Source organism: Corythoichthys intestinalis, chromosome 6 (genome assembly GCF_030265065.1).
Source record: "Corythoichthys intestinalis isolate RoL2023-P3 chromosome 6, ASM3026506v1, whole genome shotgun sequence".
Lineage (NCBI taxonomy): Eukaryota > Metazoa > Chordata > Actinopteri > Syngnathiformes > Syngnathidae > Corythoichthys > Corythoichthys intestinalis.
This window is the reverse complement of record NC_080400.1, coordinates 50,298,126-50,323,245: the sequence shown is the minus strand read 5'-3', so window position 1 is coordinate 50,323,245 and position 25,120 is coordinate 50,298,126. Positions and strand designations below refer to the sequence as shown.

At 40.8% G+C, this 25,120-nt stretch overlaps 1 protein-coding gene across 2 annotated transcripts in view; it reads right to left on the bottom strand.

Moving 5' to 3' along the window:
- hip1 (huntingtin interacting protein 1) overlaps nt 1-25,120 on the bottom strand; it is a 98,243-nt gene that overhangs the window by 50,487 nt on the left and 22,636 nt on the right. Inside the window, exons 1-2 of one of the 2 annotated variants that reach the window (XM_057838115.1) lie at nt 18,553-19,303; nt 3,436-3,499 (exon numbers count right to left, since the gene is read on the bottom strand). In XM_057838115.1, the coding sequence (XP_057694098.1) occupies nt 3,436-3,499; nt 18,553-18,570 (82 nt within the window). In that variant the 5' untranslated portion in view covers nt 18,571-19,303. Of the gene's footprint in view, nt 1-3,435; nt 3,500-18,552; nt 19,304-25,120 lie in introns of those variants that run through there. The other variant, XM_057838114.1, reaches the window with a different exon arrangement.

Here is a 25,120-nt window from a genome sequence, read left to right as displayed (position 1 = left end):
TAGGTTTGTTCTCAACATTGGTAGAGACGATGTAAAATCAAAACCTGCAAGTACACTTTTTGCTGGGGACCAGCCATTCAACGGGGTTCAGGGTCACATTTCTCACGAATATAAACCTGATTAATTGATGGGCTGAATGATCGGAGCAAAATAAATCTATCGACTGATACTTAAACTATACTTATGTGTATTGGTTCACCTGATAATAATATTAATAATAATACATTTTATTTGTAGAGCACTTTTACCAATGCTCAAAGACACTTTACAGTAGGAACAAAAACAGCAAACAACGTGAACAGAACAAAACAAAGAAAATAATTTAAAGTTAAAAGCTAGTTTAAAAAGGTGAGTTTTTAACAGTTTTTTGAATGTGGGAAGGTCTGAACAGGTACGGATGGGTTTAGGGAGTGAGTTCCAAAGGGAGGGGGCAGCAGCGGAGAAGGCTCTGTCTGAGTTACGAAATTTTCAATTCAAAATCTTTTGTTCTTGCTAACATCCACTGTCAAGTCTAATGTATTTCATGTCATTTGTCAATGGAGCTAGGGCTTTTAATGTTTATATGGTTTAGCGATAGCACTCTCACTACATACATACGTGTATGTTGTCGGCGATTAGCCTAGCAATGATCTTAATTGTGGTTGTCAGCCCAAAACCCTCTAAATATATATTAAATGCATCTTACCAGATATAAAATGACTTCTACATAATCTGTGGTAATCGTTTGGAGCCCAGTTTTCTCGCCGAATTGCAGCAGCCCATCTCGCTCTCTCCTCTCCGTGTCTCTCGGAATCCGGTAGAACTTCAAGTCTCTCCGTCTATCTTCTCTGTTATTGCAACCGACCGCCACACACGCCTTCACCATTTTGATTATTAATGTTAACGAGCAGAAAAACACGCCGTAAATAGGAGGAATGTACGTAGCCGTAACAGGTCAACACAATGTGTTGACGGACAATTGGGCGGCACCAGTCAGGAGAGCGGAGTTGTGACGTCACGTGGGTAGGGTCTATAGGGGGTCCGGGTGAGAAGGCGTGCAACGGAGTTTTGGATATATTGTAGTTTATTGATGAGTTTGGATGGAGAACCGAAGAGAATGCTGTTGCAGTAGTCAAGTCTGGAGGTAATGATGGCATGGATGAATGGATGAGGGTTTCAGCAGTAGAGAAGGTGAGGGAGGGGCGAAGACGGGCTATGTTCTTGAGGTGGAAGAAGGCAGTTCTGGTGATATGGTTGACATGGTAGTCGAATCTTAGTTCATTGTCAAAAATGATACCAAGGTTGCGGGAATGTGTTGAGAGAGGCAGGGTGCAGTTGTTGATGGTGAGGGAAAATTGACTGTCTATGATGTGGGCTGCAGGGTCGAAGATGATTATGTCTGATTTGTTACTGTTGAGTTGAAGACAGTTTTCTTGCATCCAGGAATTAATTTCACTGAGGCAGTTTTGAAGTGTGTATTGGGTGCTGTGCGAGATTTGTTGTGTGGTTATGTAAATTTGAATGTCGTCAGCGTAGCAGTGAAATTGGAGTCCACGTTTGCGGATGATCTGACCAAGGGGGAGGATGTAGAGAATGAAGAGGAGGGGACCTAGAACAGAACCTTGGGGGACACCTTGTGATACAATGTTCCATTCAAACCTTTGCTTTCAAAAACTACTAAAGAAACATTTTGAAGTGCAAGCCCCTTTATTAAAAAACGGGGCGCTATCCAAGAATTTCTCCACTTCTGGGGGACACTGGAGCACCGCCAGACTCAATCTAAAGTATTGCAATTAGGGCTGCCAAACGATTAAAATTTTTAATCGGGTTAATCACAGCTTAAAAATTAATTAATCGTAATTAATCGCAATTCAAACCATCTATATAATATGCCATATTTTTCTATAAATTATTGTTAGAATGGAAAGATAAGACACAAGACTGATATATACATTCAGCATACTGTACATAAGTACTGTATTTGTTTATTACAACAATAAATCAACAAGATGGCATTAACATTATTAAGATTCTGTTAAAGCGATCCGTGGATAAAAAGACTTGTAGTTCTTAAAAGATAAATGTTAGTACAACATATAGAAATGTTATATTAAAACCCCTCTTAATGTTTTCGTTTTAATAAAATTTGTAAAATTTTCAATCAAAAAATAAACTAGTAGCTCGCCATTGTTGATGTCAGTGATTACACAATGCTCATGGTGCTGAAACCCATAAAATCAGTCGCACCCAAGCGCCAACAGAGGGCGACAAAACACCAAAAAACACAGGTAACAAGTGGACATGACATTGTGCTGTCATTTTAATCTGTTTGAGTGGGGCATGTGCGTTGAATGCGTCAAATATTTTAACGTGATTAATTAAAAAAATTAATTACCGCCCGTTAATGCGATAATTTTGACAGCACTAATTGTAATACAAAAGTGATTTGGGAAAAAAATTCATGACAAAAAATCTGAGATATCCAAGGACCGATCTACATCTGAGGCATCAAAGACTACCCCAGGGCTTAACCCAAAGTACTCTCTTGAAATTCTGATATGTGATTTCATTTCACAGATTTTTTTCTTCAAGTCAGTTCATGTTCATGTCAGTGTCCCTCTGAAGTGGACCCATTCTTGGGACTTGCACTCTGAAGCCACTGTGTTGCATTACGGTAATGCACATAATGCAAACAATGATCCAATTGAGGGATGGCTTGTGGAGGCTGGCCTGACCGCAGTAGTTTTGCAGGTTAGCAAGTTCACACAGATTAATGCTATGCTAACTCTGATGCAGGTTGGACTTTAAGCAGCAAAATTAGTGGTGTTTCAACCACCTCCACAACATTGATGTCTTTTACATTACTTACAGTGGCTTGCGCTGGCCGAAAAAAAAAATACTAATATCCCTCCCTTTCGATGGGGTGGAGGACGGGGCATGTTGTATTTCTGTCAGCGGAGTTGTGTGAGTGTGCGTCTCTGGCGGGACGAGGGGGTAGGGGATCAAGTCATCAGCGAATCAAACGTGTGTTCAAAGGGGAAAAAATGGATGGCACATTCAGCAAATGAAAAGGGATACATAAACGTCCGAACATAATGTAAATAATTCACTTAATAATGGTAGGATCTATTCTATCCATACAACATATTGGAAGACAATTTAAATTATAAAATATAACTGAACTCATTATATAATGCAAATAAGGTGGCTTAAAAGTTGGTGGGTACAATATGAGCACCCTGAAAGTAGGTAGTGTTATGTCCCTGCAGTCCCTATGCAAACCTACGCCCTTGCTTGGTGTTAAATTAGCTTCAACGTATATGTGGCAAATCCCGGCTTTGTCGTTTAATTTTGAACTAACATAAACTTGACTAGAAATCACCTAGGACACATGGGAATCACAATTTGACCACACACACACACACAACTATGTAGGAACACAAAATATAAGGATATTCCGAGCATGCTTCTCTTTGACAGCAACCTCCTGTGTGTTGATGGCCTTGTTGATGCTGATTGCCTGTGAGGAAGAGGAAAGGTGGAGGAAAATCAGCCAAAATATATACCTTTTAAAATTTTCAAGAGGTTCATTTCACAACTTCACACACTTGCACCTTTCACTAAAGTGCATTCCATTTTAAGCTGCCGAGAGAATCAGAGTCAGTGAGGTTTGAGTGAAAGTGATTGACCTATTTTCTGCAGAGTTGGTATTCCAGGCAGCAGATGACAGGCCCGACAGAGCTCTTCTCTGCATTCAATGATTATGGTAGGCTGACAACAACCTGTCCAAGCATTTATCTGACTCTATTGTTTGGTACAGTCACTGTCGAAAATCACGAAGATTCCTGAAGGGGCAGATTTGGGTGAAACACCCATAGACTACGTGCAGACCAGAGGTCGATGCACAAATCCAATTTTTTATGTGGCTGTTCTGATCGCTGCCGTCTGTGGCGGCCCTAATGGGGCATGTGTGCGTAGAAGATCAATAACAAGACATGTCACAACACAGCAAGTGACCCAAATGACATCACAAACAACCACTGTCAGTTGAAGAGATCGACAGTTGCTTTTATCAGACAGCACATCATTAAGCTCATTGTAAAATGGGCATGCGATCCGTTCATGACCGCTTCGCTGAATGGAGTCGTTCACGTCCTTAAATCTAGCTTCAAGGTCTTTATATTTCTCTGGCACTGGATCCAAGTTCTTCAGTGTCCCCCTCTTGACCATCTCGGTTTAAATACTTTTGAAGAATGACAGGTTACGACTACAGTATGGCCAGCCTCCAGTCGGAAAGACGTGTCATGCTAGATCTCACATGCCTATTACGATCCCCTTATGTTGCAATTGAATTGTATCGTTCTGCAATTATTGTACACCTCCGTCTATGTAGCCACACCGCTGCTTCTTCAACAATTGCTGAACAATACAAATTACATCATCGTGGCATGAATTCCGATTTTGAGTCAATTGACTTTTCAGACAGTAGCTACATTCTGAAACATTAAGTACATGTCAGATTTAAAACAACATCTGAAAGTTCCATACAGGAAAGCCTGGATTGAAATAACTTTTAGGGGGTAAGCGTTATTGAGGGAGATTTTATTTATTTATTTTAACTATATACTGTATATTTAAAAAAAAAAATTAAAAAGCGAAGCTGAGAAAATAAATCACGAATGGCTTTCTGCAAATTTACATTGTAGTTCTTGTATGACGGCCGAGGTCAAGAGAGCACGGGAGGCCTGTTTCATAATCTCACTTCCCACAGATGGCCTGAGTCTGCTTGTGTCAGTATGTGATCAGCCAGGACAAGAAGTAAACCAGAGTGATCATAAGAGGCGGAGCAAGCTACCCTTAGATTTTAAACATAACAAAAAAAAAAAAAAAAAAAAAACACCTGCCGTTATTACTTTGCATGTGTTGAAAGTCTGAATAAATTTCCACCTCCATTTTATTCCTCATTTAAAATCCTACTGGCACTGGTTCCCACAAGAGGATGACCCAGTTAGTCCACAGTGAGACTTTGTACTTTGTATTGAAAGAGAGAGGCAGCTGCCCAGGACTCCTTGAATTGGCTTAGGAGGCTGACTGGCATCAATGGTCAATTAGCTCCTCACATTGAAACCGACAGCCTGACTGACAAATTCACGTGAACAGAAAAAAACAGTCAGAGGTGAGCTGTGGTTATTGAGGATAGAGAGACAAGATTTACCCTGATTAACTAGCTCATCTACTTTCTAGATCCCTGTCTGCCTTTCTTTGACCCTTTTATCAAGTTGAAAAAAAAATCAGAAATAATCCAAATAAAAAAGTTCAAGCACTTTTAAACACTTTTATAGCGCTTTTCCACCTTCAAGGCACTCAAAGCGCTTTGACAGTATATCCACATTTACCTACTGATGATGCAGAATCAGAAGCAGTGTGGGGTTCAGTATCTTGCTCAAGGATACTTAGATTAGGTCACCAGGGCGAGGAATAGAACCCACAACCTCTGGGTTGGAGAAGGTCTACTCTGAGCCACGCCGCCCCGATTTCTTAAGTGACTCAACATTTTTTCCTCAAATAACTGTAAAACCAAATGTTTAAAAGTATTTTAATTTGGTCCTAGAAGACATCATAGCACATAAAAAACAGGGCATTGATATGCTGATGGTCAGCTTATGCTAGCTGTCCGAGGAGGAAACATCTTCTGCCCACTTAATAAAACACAGTCGTTGTCTTTTATATGAACGCCAAGTAACTTTCTAAAAATGGAAGAATTCAAGGACATGGCATGAATGAAACAAAGGATGTTAATTGTTAGCATCATGAATTAGTTAAGTGATAGGGCTTTTGCCTTGTTTCAGAATAACATTTGACCAACAATCCATTTTCAGCGTATTCTTCTTTTCTCAGAGAAACATCATAACTTCATCTCTGATGACAAAAACGTCTTTAAACAATTTCTTGCAGCAAGAGCATTACAATATTACATTAAATTTAGACAACAGTTGTTTCACAAATAATCTTCACATAAATGCATAAGTGTACAGTAGTTTCTTTTTCACTCCGAGTGACTCTAAGGGACAGTTTACATGGCGACACAAAGACGCAATGACTGAGTAGTGGACTCGCCTCGCGTGCATATGGTGTCGGCGAAGACTGAAGGCGAAGACGAAAAATTCTGAATCCTGCCTCCAAAGTGGAAGAATCCGATTGCGGGGGAATGAGGGGGGCTTCCTCGGCATGCATATCAAAGGCTCCCGCGGTGCGAGACCGCGCCGATAACGTCAGCACTCGTACACATCACATTGGGCGTGCGCAGCAGTGCTACTAAAATTTGAAAACAGCAAATATGGTGGAATGTCGGCTTTAATTTACAATTTTAATAATATTTTTAAATGAAATATGTTGAATGTTTCCATTTTTGTGCCTTTTTGAACAAAAGAAAAATGCCACTGCTTCGAGTGGGCGGGCATATTTTTTTCCGGGCTGAGGGAGCTTGGTGGGGTCAAAGTGCATCATTCTCTGTCGCCCTGTAAATCTGCACTGCCTCATGAATACGACATCGTTTTCATGCGGAATTGCGACATTGTTCGAATGGAGACGCAAATGCAAATGTAAATTTGAAATTTTTCGTATTCTCGGAGAGTCACCATGTAAATGGCCCCTTATTGTGCAATTGTGACTATTAATTCATTTTTTTTTTTTTTTTTTTTAAACCTGTCCTGTTCAGCTGTTTGACACAGAGAATGGAAGTCTAAGTGCCCAGATTCTGAACAGTTTTAATGTTTCACATGGAGAGTCTGACATACTCCCATTGTGATCCTTCAAAATACCTTTTTATTATGACAAAGCAGCGAACAGGAAGGGATTATGGGGGGGCCAGAAGAAAAGAAATACAAGAGAAGAAAGAAAAGAAACACATACACAAACAACAACAAGAAATACATTGAACATCTAAACTAGTTACTAATATGCTGGTGCTATCGTCAGCGAGATGTATTTCCGGTTTACACCATGTGGGGGCCAATTGGCCAGTGAAAGAGGAGAATGGGGGTGGGGGTGTCTATAAGACTATAAGCTAAGTGATTGAAAGGGGTAGAGTGTACACAAATCAGTTCTGTGATCTAGAACCCAGTAATCGTGTGAATCTCTTATGAGTGTAAGCCCGTTGGCGACCAACCCTACGCCGCCGCATCGCCAATCCCGGCACCGGAACCCCCAACCCGAGCATGCCCTACCACATCCAGCAGCACGCAAGCCCCACCGGGCGCGCGACAGCCACGCAGACGGGCGGAGAAACCGCGCGGGCGCCAACCCAGGGCCACGGCCCCCACCCAGCCAGCCCGGGGAGGGAGGGCGGGCTAGAGGGTGGCGGATCCATGCGCAGCCCATCCCTCCTCCCGCCGCCCAGCAAAGGAGCCACCGTCCCCCCCCCGGGACCCAGGGTGGTCCCCCGGGCCACCCGCACGCCCATCAACCGGCCTTCAGGGATGGCAGGAGGGGACGCATCACCAACCCCACGCCTACACCCACCCCCGCCCGCCCACCCGGGCCACGAGCAACAGCCACAGCCCCCCAACCGGCACGGCACGCCACGGGACCCCCAGCGGCCCACCAAGCCCCAGGCAAGGCAGGGTCCCCCGCCGGTGCAGGAGACACCCCGCTGATACACCGGCGCCCAGCCAGCGACCCGCGACGGAGCGCAGGGCGGATGCCCAGCCAGAGAAGAGAGGGGAAGGCGGAGGCAGGAGAACGCCCAGGAACTGCCACGGGGCGATGCAAGATCGGAGACCCGACCCCCCAACCCACTCCCGCGGCCGGCAGCCGAGGCAGAGGGGAGGCCACACCCCGGGAGCCACGCCATATAGAAAAAGTGTGGGACCCACCTACCACCCTATTACTGTGGCTGCCAGGTTCCCGACTGGCAGCCATCACCCAGCACCGTGATGGGGGTGTGAGGGGAGGGTAGTGCAATGTTTGCATTAAAATAGGAGAGCTTGGCTTGGGGCAGTGGGACCGCAGCATGGAGTTTCTGTCCAGCCGCCCGTCCCACCGCCCTTTGCCGGAGCTCTCCTGTGGAGTATGATGTGTGTGGTGCATTTAAAAAAGGTGCAGGGATGGCGGGGCCTGTGGTGAGGAGGCAGCCGTGATCCCCCCCCCCCCCCCAACAGGTCCCAAACATCCCACAACCTTGGTGTGTGGTGCATTAAAAACAGGGGAGAGTCGGGCTGGGACTGTAAAGCCCCGTCCCAACTCTCCCCGGAGAAATGTATGAGCATGTAAGTGCCAGGGTGAAAAATATTTACAGTGCCGAAGTGAGAAGTGCGTGAGTTAAGAGGCAGGCTCCCGCGGGCGTGGCCCCGTCCACCAGAACCACCGGCCCCAGGGCGGAAGAAGCGTCAGGGCCCCGATCAATCCCCGCCCCAGACCACCCACGGCGCCTCCGCGACCGCCCACCCCCCTCCCACCCACCGAGCACCCACCCCGCACCCCGAGCAGGCGCCACACCAAGCGCCGGCGACCAGGGGGCGTCCACCCCACCGGCAAGGGACAGCAAGCCTCACCCTAGGCCCCGCGGGCCCCGCCAATGACCCCGCCGGCCGGGGGGCAGCCGCGGCCGCCGCGGCCTAGGGAGGCGGACAGGGCCGGAAACAGACCAAGGGGAGGGAAGCGCACCCCCCACAACCCACCCCCGGGCCAAGAGGGCTATTAATTCAAATAATGGGAAATTGATACTCAGTGCAGTGCAAGGTTTCCCCTACATAAAAAAGCTTGTGGCGCACCACCATACAAAAATAAAGGCCGCCACGCATTGCAAATGAGAATTTTAAAAGATTTAAAGATACATTGTAATTTATAACTTGTATTCATTTAAAATGACGTCGAATAGCTCATTTGCGCACTATTTTCCATAAATCGTCTGAAATAGCACGTGAAATACAAATTGTTCTTTTACATGCCTTGAAAATCATCAGTTCTCCTATTGTTAACTATCACCTAAGTTCATCGGTGCGGAGTTGGAAAAAGGGATAAAAATCCGCAGTAAGGCATTTTAACTTTTTGCATGTAATTGTGGTTTAAGACAATAAAAATGAACTTCATACAGACATCGACGTAACGTTTTTCTTTATGGCGTCTTTAACACGAATCGTCGCATCTTAGCATAGCATTTGTTCGTTGCTGACGTCACTCGTTTTAATTTCAGATGAGTATTTTGAAGTATTTTGGAAAGAGAAAAGTTTCAAGTTTAAAGAGGAAGGTAATATAACAAAAAAGACTATTATTGTTGTGGTGATGTAGACTGTCACGTTCTGAAAAATTTAATTAGCGTGCTAATTAAATATTTTGGAACGTGATGCTCATGCTCCCAGGTTCCGAATGTATTTAGCTCTCATGTTCCAAGGAGTACAAATAACCAAATGATTATGGCAAGCGTTGTATTTTAATGTTGAGATAACATTTTCAAAAACTGAATGAGGCAACATCACAGCTGGAAATGCAGATCAGGAAGGCGCAATAAGGCCAGGGAAGGAGAACTAAACCAACAAGGAATCTGGCTGGGACACAACATAGACAGAAATGGCAAAGTTCAAGCCCTGGCTGTGCCACACAAATCAAGGTGAGTATTAAGAATTGTGCAACTATGACTTTTTATTAATCATAGTTGTAATGTTTTAACTAAAGCTACAGGGTTGAAAAAGGTTCACTGTTTATAAATGGCATATTCCTTATCCAAAAACTACAAAACGGATGACAAAATAAATATTTTATATCTCATTGAAACAAACCATTATTATTTTTTTTAAATATCAGTTTGCACTAGGGAGTAACTTTAAAACAATCAGAAAACTAACTCCCACAAAAAAACTTCAGTTTTAACTTAAATTGATTTAATGTAATCTGTGAAAACATGGGATTGAAACAGTGTGGTCCTAATAGCTAATCCATTGAATGTGTTTCAGAATATGGACCAGGTCAGCATGATGGCATCACTGACTGATGAATGGGGAGGGCTGAACCCTTGCTTGAGCCAACAGCCGGCTATTGCGTTGACAGCGCTCATCTCAACAGTAAAATGTGACAGATTTCTCTGCAATGAACACAGTAAGACATTTGATCAACTGTACAATGTACAGAACTGTACAATGTCAGTTAGAAATGCTTGTATGCCTTCATTTCCTAGATCTCTCTCTCTCTTTTTTTTTTTTTTTAAATTGTTGTGTAGGTGAAGACAGACCTGAGGAACCAGCTGCAGGGGGACTCGGAGCATGCCTCACATTGACTATAAATGTGACCAACGATTGCTGATTTCCCTCATGAAAGAGCCCTCATATATATATGCATATATATTTTTTTTTTAATCCAGGAAAATAAAAGTGCAGGCAGGATGCAAACGTTGCAAAAAGGTCTTTGTTATGGTTCTTATTGGAAAAAAAATCAAAGTTGTTGAAAAAATACCTTATTTGTCATGATATGAAACAATTTAGCCGCGGCATGTTGTCCGACTACGATGCAGCCCACCACCACAACAGCTTAAAAAAATCCTAGGGATAAACCCTGCAGTGGTACTTCTACTCACGAATGTATCTACATACAGAATTTTGAGATTAAGACATGCCTCAACGGGAAAATATGCTTTTTGTTACAAAAGAAATTTCAGGATACGAAAGGCAAAAATGCAGTATGGCTGGTACTCGCAGCTCCCAGACTTTACTGAATTTAACACACTTATAGGTGCTTTGCTATTGGCTATTGCCTTGCATTCCTGGCATCCAATTAGCTAAGAAGGACCTCTACTGTATGTGTGTATCCCAGCATCCTCTTCATTCGCTCCTTGTGTTCAGAAAGCTTTACATGAGTGTATTAACTTTTATTTTTGTTTTTTTTTTACATTACGCACAACTCTGATTTTATGTTTATCGTGCCATAGTCCAACTGTAACATTTTTTAGTTAACAACAAAAATACAAATAAAATAACGATACTGTATAATAATAATGAATAACAATGCCTGCGATTGGCTGGAAACCAGTTCAGGGTGAATCCTGCCTCCTGCGTATACTTAGGGATAGGCTTCAGTACCCATGTGACCCTCGTGAGGATAAGCTGTACAGAAGATGAATGAATAACAATGCTTCAAACTAGAGATGTCACGAGCCGATATCTGGATCGGATCGGACGCCGATATGGGCAAAAAAAATGCGCATCGGTATCGGATCGGAACACGGGAAAAATTCCGATCCAGACTTCCGATCCAGTTTTTTTTTTTTTTTTTTTAAATCCGGTCCGGGTTTTCCAGCGCACCAATTTACATAATCCATTCCAGTTTTTGCTTTGGTTTCCCTAAAATCCGGTCTGCATTTTACGGTACACCTTCAACACACTGCATGTACATTACTGTCTCCCAATTTACCGAGAGACTTTATCGGTAAAAATGTTAGCTGTGTGGGATCATTTCACCTTAAAGGACGACAAAGACGAAGAGGCAGAGAGCAACATATGCCACAATAAAGTCAAGCGTAGTGGTAAAGCTGTAAGAAGTTTTAATGCAACCAACCTAATCAAGCATTTAGCGAAATACCACCACAAACAATATGAGGAGTATGTTAAGAAAACCGAAGACAAAAAGAAAGGTCCTACGCAACTAACACGGGCAGAAACTTTTGCTATGCATGACAAACTGGCACTCGACAGTCCCAAAGCCCAGGGAATAACAAGAGTCATTGCCGAAGAATGCGTTCTGGATGACGAGCCATTATCTCACATGAGTAAAGACGCACCATCCAACACGCGATTCGGCCGCTGAAGATTCGAGAACGATTCACAAACATCCAAATTCCGATTATTGAAGTATGTCAAGTAAAGCGGAACTAATACACAGCGCGGTCTTCGGGATGCAATGAGAAACTGACCGCATTGCGTCCCGAAAGTAAACATAACTTGTCTTAGACCCGGGTAATATCAATGCTCAACTCACGGCTTTAGCTCAACTCATGCCGCTGGATAAAAAACACAAGAATACCAGACTTCTGCTGACAGTCGCAACAAACTACGTCAACATCGTTTTACTGGAGATAATAGATATCATATGTATACAGAACCAGATGCTACACGACACTCTACTGCGTTAGCAACATTGAAGTATTGAAAACCAGATGTGTTAGTAAACAGCCGCCATCTTAAAGCAGAAGACTTCCCTAGTAGGCTGTTGTGAACCTTCCAAGCGAACCTAATTAACTTTTTATCTAAAATACTCCTAAATCGGCAAAATCTTGACTTGAATCTATCTTCAAAACAGTTTTCAAACTTTCACATGTCGAAAGTAGACAGAAGGGAAATTATGGAATAACGGGAGCAATTTTAACAACTTTAACAGTTGATTCGCAAAATTAAATGAATTGAATGTAGTTTAAAGCTGCTGATACAGACTGGGGACTGGGAGTATTTTATTTACTGTTTTAAAATGTTAACTTGATACTGATATAGTTGTTTATTTAAACCTGATAGGCTTTTTATACAATTTTAGGCTTTTTATACAATTTTTGCAACTAATGCACGAAACGTTAAAAGCATCTAATAGCTTGGGGGATTTTCCACTGAGGTTGTTGGTGTGTTTTGCTTTTTTAAGACAGTTTACAATATTATTTGCATGTTTTACTGACTGACGATGCCATTTCTGTTTGTTATTTATAATGTTTTGTCTTTGTCACTGAATAAACAGGTCAGTTTCTTGTTACCAACCATTGTGTGTTATTCAAACTCACCTAATTCAGCTGGCTAGTTGTTATCAAGGGTACTAAAACCTTTTTCAACATGAGTCTGACAACTAAGTAAGGAGGCTAACTTTAACACATGCTCGGATAGGTCTGTATCGGTATCGGCCAGTATCGGTATCGGATCGGAATTGCAAAACAATATCGGTATCGGATCGGAAGTGCAAAAACCTGGATCGGGACGTCCTTACTTCAAACCAAAGTTTCATTTTAAATCGAGAGAACGTATATAAAAAAATGATTTTTCTAAGAGGTAACGCATGTCAGTCCGCACAGTGCCAGTGAAATATTTGAGGCGTTTCACATGTAACTCGCATGTTTTACTTTTAGAGGGGAGAACAAATTGTTGTGTTACTGTAGATTGTTTTTAAACACTGTGACTCAACACAAACATGTGAATTAAATTTGGTATTATATATTATAAATAATGGGAGTGCACTGGCACAGTTCAAGTACCCGACGAGACTTGTTTCGTTGTGTGGTCTAAGCTTGCCTATTCATATACACCGTATCTCCCAGCTGAGTTCAGGTGAGAGGCAGTGTAGACTCGCCAGCCAACCACAAGTAGTGACGATTCTATTTGTTAAAATATTTATCAACATGTTAATGGTAAAGAAAGAAAACATTAACTTTGCAATTAAAAGCAGCATTGTTCCCAATTACATTGCTAAAGGTTTACGACCACTTAGTACTTTACAAGCAACATGTCATTCTTCCCAAAACACATGACTCCAACACATATCCGCTTAAGTGGACTTGAACTGTAAACATCGCTAACAAATTATAGTACGACACTTTTTTAATTGAAATTATGTTTTTTATTTAAAAAATAGAGTACAAATGAAAGGTGTCCCAAAAGTTTTACAAGTGCTCTGTCATGTTTCCTGTCTTGGCACACCCTACACTGCCCATTTCCTGCTCAAAAATACACTGCTCTGCTTCTCAAGCTAAAAACTGTGCTGAAAATCCCGCAGAGAGTGGCCGGATCATCAGAGTGAAACACTTCATTCCCTGTATCCTTCTCACATGGTTTGCAGATGCCTCCGCCAAGTTGGTGAGAATATATTATCATTAAACATATCATACGACAGGGATTTCAAAACTGCACTAAGATTTAGTTTATCAAACATCAAATTGTAGTGTATACACAGTAAAAACAGACATGGGTTTAAAACTGTCCACTGTAAAACAACACAAGCGATTCTGTGTCTCCTTGAAAGTATGATTAAATCACTAAATTTGGCTGGCGTAAAATTAAAGCCAATCTTTTTCTAACATAACACACCCATCTTCTTGTTAGAACATGCATGGCCATTCCAAACTTTAAAGTCTCAAAGAACACGCGTCACAAACACATGCAAACACCATGTAAATGTACCCTCCTCCCCTTTTTTATTTCCTTTTTACTAAAGCATTGAAAGAAATAGAAAAATCAACTTGGGTCCAAGGAACTTTTCCAAATGACCACGACTTCATTTAAAAGTCACTCTCCTGAACAACAGTCCCCTGTTTTGCCTGTGTAAGGACCATTTTACTTGTTGCATCAGACACAAACATCCGTTATCCTAGAACGTCACTCCACACCTCTTGAAAGGTTGGCACGAAAGTGAGGAAGGTAGTGGAAAACAGTCAGCTGTGGAGAACTTAACCAAACTGAGCAGCACTTGCAAAAACTCAATGTGGTCAATGTTAACAGGAAAGTCTGCAATATTGCCAAACATTTTAAATGTAACATCTCCCTTTCGTTGAATACTGAATTTGAACTAATCACAAAGTGAACACAGAACATTATATTACCCATTTAATAGTATTTTGGTAATGCGAAGCAAAGTGGATAACAGCCTCATAAAAGCCTTTTTTTAAACGTATGAAAATATAGTGGTTTGCCATACTTGGAATAGTCTAGGTCAAAAGCGGGTGCAGGAGTACAAGAAAGAAGCGGAGACTAGTTATAGACAGATGAACGTGCTCAATGCCAGACTCCAACATAATTAAACTCTTAGGCCTACACCCCTGTGGCATGTTTATGGGCTCCTGCTAATGGGATGTCTTTCTGCAGCTTCAAGTGAAGACTTGGCTCTAAAGCTTTTACTTCTGGGAGGAAAGCTGATGTCATGTGGACACATCATAAAAAGTAACATCTGTGCATCCCAATGGAGCTGCTCAGGCCAGTTTGTCAATGAACCCCATCACTGATAACATGTAGCCATCCATCTCAGACTATATGTGGGTGTGTATCCCCACAGAAAATGAATGGCATTATGTACGTGGTGACCAACTACCACTCAACAAGTGTAAAAGACATTGATGTAACATGGATAAAACCTGGAATTAATTAGCTCCTCTGTGAATAAACTGTTTCTTAATACCGATGCATAGTTTACCGCTTGATTGTGTTGAGTAATTCTCAACATCCCATGATACATTACGTCAACAGTATTTACTATTTAAATTTTCTCCAAACTTGCTTCTGTAAAATGCCAAAAATATAGCTGAGCATATATGCACTAGTTTAAATGTTTTACGTATTGCCTGGTAACAATAACAATAATTTCCCTTCTTTTTCTCGATGTACTTTACCGCAAATATTAACCAGTTATGACAAGTAGAACTACAGTAACTCTAAGTGTTCTGAACCAGTACAGCTTCCCAAAGTTATGCAGTTATCCTTAAGTAACAGCTCGTGCTAATTTAGTCAGCAAAATTGGACAATGTTGTAAAGTACTTGTAGGTTACAATATACTGCACATATATTGTTGAAGATGACGAGTATAACGATAATAAAAACAGCCGTTTTGGCTTAGTCTGATAAAAAGCAAACCTGTTCACTTTACCATATTATGTACAGCTCTGGTGAGCTAAAAGCATGTAATATGAAGTGTGTAAGAAATGTTCCAGAACTGGTGTCACAAAAGTTCTAGTATTTCAAACCTTAACTAACATGAGTTTTGCCCATCAAAGTGTGCCAAACCAGTAAGATCCTGTGATTTTTGCAATGTTTCGTGCACAAGAAGAAGCAATAAACTCATAATACCCTGAGCATCTGACTGTTCCTGGCGGAGATGAACATTGTCGTGTTGAAGTACCCTTTCCTGCCTTCGTTTGAGTGGTCAGAATCCTTTCGGTATGTATGAAGATTTAGCATAGATGGCTGAAAAAGAGTGTAAGACTCCAGTCTGTCTTAGTAGTTTGGATTTGAAATACTGTATATCTTATCTCCAGACAGTGCAGGAACTTTTCTTTACACCACAAATATTGTTTTTGCTCAGATAAAATGTTCCAATTTCTATTTGTCATTCTCTCTACTCGCGGTCACTAATGTTTTTTTGCTGTTGTAGTTTTTTTTTTTTTTTTTTAATTCAGACCCACTTCCTGGTACTGATTAATACTCGGGGCTACCAATTTGGCACACATTACTGAAATAACAAATTTGCCCTTTATAAAATAAGATGTAATGATTCCCAGCTACAGCGCTGACATTCGGCTTGCTACTTTTATTTCCTATATATACAGTACATTGTATTATTGTGACAAAGAAATTTCCCCATTTGTCTGACAGATTAAAGTTATATTATCATCTGTTGTGAAGACACTGGTCATGTTAGAGATAAAAAATAATAAAAAAATAAAATATAAAACTCAGTAATCCTTTAACCAGGCAGCAAAATAATTACTATCCATATGTTCTTAATTATCAGGTATATAATGCTTCTTTAAAGTTTATATAATCTTTATTAAACTTTATTAATATATAATAAAGTTTATACAATCTCTGCAAGTGTTAACATTTTCAAATGACGATTTCCACAATTTTCCTACGGTCAAAATGCCCCATGCTGGTCAGCTAGTTTTAGGATAGGCCAATGAGCAACTAACTGGACCATGGGGGCTTCTGCCGGTGGGCATCATTTAGGTGACCCATGCTACAAACCCAGCTTTAATTTCATCATTATAATGCAAATCGTGGTTTCTTCTTACCAGCTAACATTTTATCAGGCTTGTTTTCATTCCACAACATCTGTTGACAAGCTCAGCAACCAAAACAAAGATAACCACAAAGGACAGCCTTGAGAATTGCAAAAGCTTTCTAAACCTTTCACATTAACGTGAAAGGTCATTACTTGCACCTGATTTCATGTAGGCACTTCAGACTTAAAAAAAAAAAAAAAAAAAAAAAAAAAACCCAGATAGCTTTATTTATTATTCAGTAAAAAAAAAAAAAAACTTAAACTAGAGAGTAGTTCAACTTTTTATCAATAGATTAATCCATAGACTGCACTATCACTACTTCACTATCAAACAGTGATAGTGACATCTATGATTAAGCAAATATTAAACAAAATTCAACATTCGCAACAGTTAATATGATGAACACTTTTTATGACCAATATCTAAAATAGCAGAGCCAAAATTTAACATATAAAGTCAATAATAAAATATCAAATGAAATGGAAAAAAAGGGGGAAATCTACATAATCCACAAACCAATGCAATTAATAAAAAAATAAAAATAAAAAAAAATGAAGACACTCTGAATTGTGAACATTTTTCATTTTTCCTTTAACATCACTGTTACTTCGAAATGAGCATTTTCTATAACAAGTGGGCATCATCTTCTATATAAGTACTAATTTTATAAATTCCAGCAAACTCAGACACAACTGCACCAAATTTGACTATTACTGTAAATATGCCATGGCTGATTTTTCAAGATCCAAAATTACCCAGATTGATCACTCAGCCCTAAATTGGGGTACTCCATGTATACAATATTTGACCTTACACAGTATCATCTACGTACAAAATTTACAATACCCGTCTTTGACAAGAATAGAGAAGGTGTGTTCTAGGTGTGTGTACACCTCCAACCCTCCCCTAATCCCCACACATGCACATCCCATCCATGCTTCCAATGAAAGGCCGGTCTTGTTTCTTACATGCACCTGCTCCAGTGTAATAGGAACACGTCCCACTTGTCTCCATCGCATCATTTACTGCCACAAGTCATACTTTACTCCGTTTTTGTACTCCTATTATATCTCTGAATGGCATTTTTTTAAAAATAGCGATTATCTACATTTTCACATGACTAGAGTCAATCAATTTTTCGATTTACTTGAAATACCTTAAAAATGCTTTTTTTTACTCAATATAACTATTCTTTCAGCTGTGTGTACGACAAAAGACCCTCTTTAGTTGTGTGTATCGTTGTACAATGTTTACACTGTAAAACACAAGCAGACTCATTCTACATTAGTCTATAAGTATAGTATAACTTGTTGACACGTTTAAGTTCATTCTACATTAGTCTATAAGTATAGTATAACTTGTTGACACTTTTAAGTTCCTTAAAAACATATGAAAAATATTTTTATTAGACCGTTATTTACAATACAACTGTAGGCTAATGTCAATTCATGATTCTGACAGCGTTTTTCCTCACACACCACAAGCAAGTGTATTTTATTCCTCTTCTACCCCAAAACAGACCGAGTCCTCAAAGCAGAACATCATGTTTATAAAACGGAAGAGTGGGCTGATGTTGGGCTCATGTCCGTAATGAGATATTCTTCTTGCTTTTAACTGAAGCAGTGGGTCCCTTGATCGTTAAACGGAACCGCATGCCTTTCGCCACACAATCAAAATACAAAACTTCTCACTGGTACGTTTAGCTACATGGAGACAACAAGTCGCTACTTGTACTGACAATACCTTGTACGAATTTCACACAGCAGCCTATCAGTCCCTAAATCACCACCGTTCGGTTGCAGTTTTTAATATAATCAAAATGCAGCTACCTTTTGAGCACTTACAATTTTACTGAGATCCATGGCTCTTTCCCTCCCTTCCCTTCGGTGGGCCGAAGATCCGCTGGCTTGATCCAAACGAGAGAAGCGGGGAGGCGGCTGAGGCAACAAATGGGTTTGGGAAGAAGGGGGAGGTGGAGGAGCGCAACGTTAGCTCAACATGTGTCCCGATTTGGTATTAAAATGCCTCCCCTGTCCCCACTTCCTTCCTTCCTTCGGCGTCCCTGGTTTTTCTCAGCCAGCCCAATTTTCGACCGGGACTTCCACACAACATGCGACCGCGCAGAAACAGAGGGGTCCGGGGCTCGGGGAGCGAGGACGAGCGCCGCTAAAAGCCGCACATTTCACATCCCGCCCGCCAACACGACTCACTTTCGTCCTGTTTTATTTTGCAAATAGCCCGCTTCTATTCGAGACAATAGCGGCACGGGAGGCTGCTGAGTAGGATGGCTCAAATTCGAAGGTTCTCAAACAGGGGTCCGGGGCCGACCAGGCGTCTTGCAAAAAGAGAAGGGTGTGTTTTGGTTTCCAAAACAAGCTTCCAGACAAAAAACAATTCTCCTTCTGCATGTTACAAATGATATCCAGCATCTCATAATCATCACAAATATGCGTGCCCTCATGAGGCTGTTGCAACAATATGACTTGTTCTTGTCAATGTGAAAGCAGGCAGGAATATCTTACAAAGCAGCCCCAAAGTATGAAGTAACAGGAACGCTATAACAGGATGTGATTTCTGCCTAGCTGTTGGATTGTTGTGTAAAATAGGGGTGCGACAAAATATCGAAATGGTGATATATCGTGATTTGGGCTGTCAAACGATTAAAATTTTTAATCGAGTTAATTACAGCTTAAAAATTAATTAATCGCAATTCAAACCATCTATAAAATAGGCCATATTTTTCTGTAAATTATTGTTGGAATGGAAAGATAAGACAAGGTGGATATACACTATACATTCAACATACGGTACATAAGTACTGTATTTGTTTTTTATAACAATAAATCAACAAGATGGCATTAACATTATTAACATTCTCTTAAAGCGATCCATGGATAGAAAGACTTGTACTTCTTAAAAGATAAATGTTAGTACAAGTTATAGAAATTTTATATTAAAACCCCTTTTTAATGTTTTCGTTTTAATAAAATTTGTAAAATTTTCAATCAAAAAATAAACTAGTAGCCCGCCATTGTTGATGTCAATAAATACACAATGCTCATGGGTGCTTAAGCCCATAAAATCAGTCGCACCCAAGCGCCAGCAGAGGGCGACAAAACTCCAAAAAACACAAGTAACAAGTTGGCATTGCACTGTGCTGTAATTTTAATCTGTTTGAGCGGGGCATGTGCGTTAACTGCGTCAAATATTTTAACGTGATTAATTTTAAAAATTACCGCCCGTTAACACGATAATTTTGACAGCCCTAATCATGATACTTTGTTTCCCAAAAGGTTATCTATATGCTCCTGCCAAGAATCGAGATATCGTTTTAAAAAGGTGTCACTGTCTTAATTTTTTTTTTTAATAAGGAACCAACAAGTTGCTACCAAAATCTTCCATCATAATAGTGTCTCAGTTCACTCTAAAGCCTGAGTTATGCTACCGCGTTGCAGTAACAGCGCAGCGACTACGGCGTCATTCGATGGTTCTGCGGCCAGGTGACGCGTTGCTCTGTAATTCACCACCAAACCACTAGAGGGGTGTGGCGTTATGTTTGTACGGTTTTGGGGCATGTTTGTTGACTTCCTTTTGTCTAGTTTAACAGAGAAAAAAAATAAACAATGCAAGATGGAATGCTTGAATGTGGATCTTCAGCTCATCAACATTGAATAAATGTTGATCATACAAATGTTGAGGCGCAGGCGACGCAGAAAACTGTTTCGAGGCTGTCCAACTTTTGATGCCGCATAGAATGTTTTAGCCTCGGGTGAAAACCAACTAGCTGTGGCTGCTAGCTGCAAACTGGCGTCGAGCACTGCGTCCAGCGTTTTGTCCGAGGTCTGCAAAGCCCTCCAGCCCGATTTGTTTGCCGTGTTGTACAACCAGCCAGTGGGAAGCCATAGCAGATTTCTGGCGTCTATTGAACTTCCCCAAACTGCGTTGGAAGCCTTGATGTTAACTTTATCATAAAAGCACCGAGGCACTCTCAATTAGTGAAGATGTATCGTATGTGAACTGTCTGTTGTTGAAAATGAAACATCAAAATAACTCTTTTGACACCAAACCTGTACTTTATTCTTCATACACTTAAAAGTGTGACACGTAAATAAGTCACAGACTCACAGCAAACAGATGTACACAATAAATGATGAAGTGCACCAACCAAAAATACGACAAAGTGATAAAAAGCTGGCAGTTTTTGGCCGACTGGGTCACCGCTTCGTGTAGCCACTCGATTCCGAACGCACACGTCTCAGTGGTCCTTCCATTTTTTTATTCAATCATTCAACCTTTCCATTTGGCAATCTTAATGATGTCTTGACGAGACTTGCTCTTCGATGATACTCCCGTCGGCTTGTTCCATTTTTGCGTGTACAATAGCGGTGATTTCGAGCTGAACTGAAAGCAAGTCTGAGCGGACCAATCACAGTCAATTTCCATCACGTCACCTGCGTCGACGTGACGCTAGGGTTTAAAAATTCAATAGGACCGCGTCAGGCGACTGCGCAGGGTCGTAAATCGGGTCTTCCTTGACGGCGCAGGTCTGACGCGGAAGCACAACTCGGCCTTAAGGCTGCATTGACTGTGCTTGACGCCCCATTTCATTTAGACAGGGAACGTTAGTTCATTCGAAACCAGAGCATTCACAGTCATTCTGTCTGATTTTCAGGGAATTTACAGGTCACTTGCTGTTCATTTTAGTGCATTTACAGGTCATTTTCTGTTGAGTTTGAGTCACTGCCTATTCATTTGGGTGATTCCCAGGTCATTTCCTGTTCTGTAATTCAAAATAAACAGGAAGAGACCCATAAAATACCCCAAAATCTACAGGATGTAACTGAAAATGAACAGGTAAATGAGCTTAAATGGCCCAAAATTACCTCATTGCCTGGTATTGGCTGCCACTCCCAGCCATAGACGTTCAATCCGTTTGAAGTGGGAGGGATGGCAGGGAACGAACGAATTCAAATGGATTGGACGTCTACTAGTGATAAACTCATTCCAAATCACAGCAGACGCTTGTTTTTCTGTTTATTCATTGTTTGTAGAATATCCTTGAATGATTTCCTGAGCAATGTATCGATAATCGTTGTATCACCATATCGTCAGATCATCGTTATCGTGAGCTTTGTATCGCAAATCTTATCATATCATGAGGTATCAAGAGGTTCCCACTCCTAGTGTAAAAGAGCAAGCTTCAGGAACAAAAACTCAATTCACAGTTTTAGAGCAACTCTAAGTGACTGATGCCCTCATCTGGATTCGCCGGGAGCCTCAACCTCATTTTTTCAGGCAAGTATACTGTATTTGGAATTAATGTAATTTTGACAAATAGTAGAATACATTGGATGAGCAAATTTTCAAACTACATTTGAGCCTACCTAACTCATAAAAATTCTAACTTTCCTCATTTTCATTTGTATTATTTCTAATACTTGAACACATTTTCAGGAAGGAACACCATCAAGTTTGCACATTCATTTCAGATGATGGGAGCGTGTATCCGCTAAGCATGGACACACATTGTGGAAGGTACTTGTTTGGAACAGAATGGATTATTAACCGTATTTTCCGCACTATAAGGCGCATCGGAGTATAAAGCGCACCTTCAATGAATAGCCTATTTTAAAACTGTTTTCATATCTAGGGTGCACTAGGGGGAGAACCTCTTGGTAACCCACGATACGATACGATTTGCGACACAAAGCTCACGATGGCAAATTTCTCACGCTATGGTGATCAGTGTTGTTAATCTTACTTTAAAAGTAATTAACTACAGCAACAAATTACTTCTCCCAAAAAGTAATTGAGTTGGTAACTCAGTTACCTGAATGTAAGCGTAATTAGTTACTTGGCAAAGTAACTGGTGTTCATGCCCCCCCCATTAAAAAAAAAAAAGTCACACAATGTGAAGTTCAAAGGGTTTTTGGGACAATTCGCCCTAGCCCAATTCTTTACCCTAAACTTAACTAGACACAGGGGAATTGTGGATATTGCGATAAATAGTAACCTTTGCTATGTTTGTAAGTCATTTAGTTGTGCTGAATCAACCGTTAAAGTTGTTAAAATTGTTCTACTGCTTTAAGATGGCGGCTGTTTACTAACGCCGGTGAGTCTATCATTTCGCATCTAGTTCTGTATACATGTGATATCTATCGTAGCATTATGTGGGCGTAGTTTGTAGGCTATCGGCTACAGTCAGGTCTATTAGAGCCACCCAGGGAAATCCCGTTTGCAACGGCAACACAACTCCTTTCCTCCTCCCCACTCCCTCTCTATTTTGTCTGTGAGTCCGCGTCTCTCCCTTTCCTCCCGTCTTTCAACCAATGTGGTAACGCATAGTTACGCACGCCTAATAAACTCTGCCGTTCTTTTCGCGTGCGCCGCGTCGCATCTAACACGCGGCCCTACTGCGACTGGTGTGCATTGGCTGAGTGACTCTAAATGCCCGCGTTTCACTGCGTTCTCGCGGCGGCCACGTTGTCGCGTCGTTGACGTTTCTAGGTTATACTGTCCTACCGTGTTGGTCCTCATTATAGTAGACTGAGTAAATATAATCTACACAAAGAAACTGTAATCCGACGACTCAAAGCCTCGAAAAGTAAGGGTTATATTACGTCAGAAACTCGTTCGGTACGCGTCCGTTCTGAGCCGAGCACCACGTACCAAAACGGTTCAATACTATTACATGTACCATTACATCCTTAATGAACACCGATCTAAAACAAACAAACTCAACAGGTATTGCGCTTTGTCAGCAGATAAAACATTTGGTGCAACAGGAGAGGAGACTTTCGTGGTTTTGCTCCATGAAACCTGGCAATTCTAGAACAGCAAGCCCATCAATAACCAAAAGGCCTCTCAAGAACTTGTAAACATAACACTGTAAACTGCAAACATTTGTTAATTGCCATAGTAAGGTTTCTAACTTGGCGAAGGAAAGATAAGGCCTCTAGAACAGTAACAAAACTTTGCATACTGGCAAAGCAGGAGTTGAAACAAACGCACACGTCCCAATCCGACACCGTGCCAAAAATATTATTAAAAGGGCCGATAATATATATTGTTATCGGATTTATTGGTATGACGGCATAATTCCTATTATCGGACCGATAATTATCGTGCTCCTCTACCTTTTGGGAAGAAAAGTATCACGATATATCACAATTTCGATATTTTGTCACACCCCTAGGGCGCATCGCAGTATAAGGCGCAGTAATAATAGAAGTAGTAGTAGTGGTTGGGGTTGCGTTATACATCCACTAGATCACAGGTGTCAAACCGATTCCAGAAAGGGCCAAGTGGGTGCAGGTTTGCTTTCCAACCAATGAAGAGGACACCTTTTCACCAATTAGATCGTTTACATGTGTAATCAGTTAAACTTTGTCAGGTGCTGCTTGTTTCAGCAGGACGTTCATTGGTTAAACTCTCTGCGTTGTATCAGTTGGAACAAAATCCAGCACCCACTTGGCCCCTTCTGGAATCGGTTTGACACCTGTGCACTAGATAGTGCTGTGTTAAAGGGAACGTTATGCCATGATTAACCAATATTGATCCATATATTAGGCTCATCAGATTATAAGGCGCACTGTCTGCTTTTGAGAAAATTGAAGGATTTTAGGTGCGCATTATAATGCGAAAAATACGGGAAAAATTAAGTGGTCCCTACATGAATCTGTGCATTCGGAATGTCCGATACCAGATTTTTTTTTTTTTTTTTAACTTCTGATCCAGTTTTCTCATATGTTTTGCTGATCTGATAACAATTCCAATGTACTCTATATATTTTTAGGCCCCCCCAAAAATAAGACTTTTTGCTTTACAAAATGAACTGTATCGCCATAAACCTACTGTCACCCAGGTTATAAAAAAAGCATTAAATAATAAATATACTAGTATACATACCAAATAGTTCAAAGTAAAAAAAAAAGAAAGTTTTACATAAATTTTTTAAAAAATGATTAAAAAAAAAATTTTTTTTTACAAAAAACAACAACAAAAATCTATTTATGCTAACTTTGTCGGTGACATTGCTGTAAATGACTAATGAGATTTTGTGTATTAAAATAGTGCTGCTGGTACTCCCTTGAGAAATACCGTATTTTTCGGACTATAAGTCACAGTTTTTTCATATTTTGGCTGGGGGTATGAATTATACTCTGGAGCGACTTATGTTTTTTTTCCCTTCTTCATTGCGCATTTTTGGGCTGGTGTGACTTATACTCAGGTGCGACTTACAGTCCGAAAAATACTGTACTCTGTTTATGAATAATACACGATGCTCTTTTACGATCATGGTTTCTGAAGAGAAGTAAGTTTTGATTTACAGCAGCTGAAAAGTGTGACTGCTGAAAATACATGCATACTGGATTGGATCTGATCTTGTGACCAAATCCAATACTGTTCGAT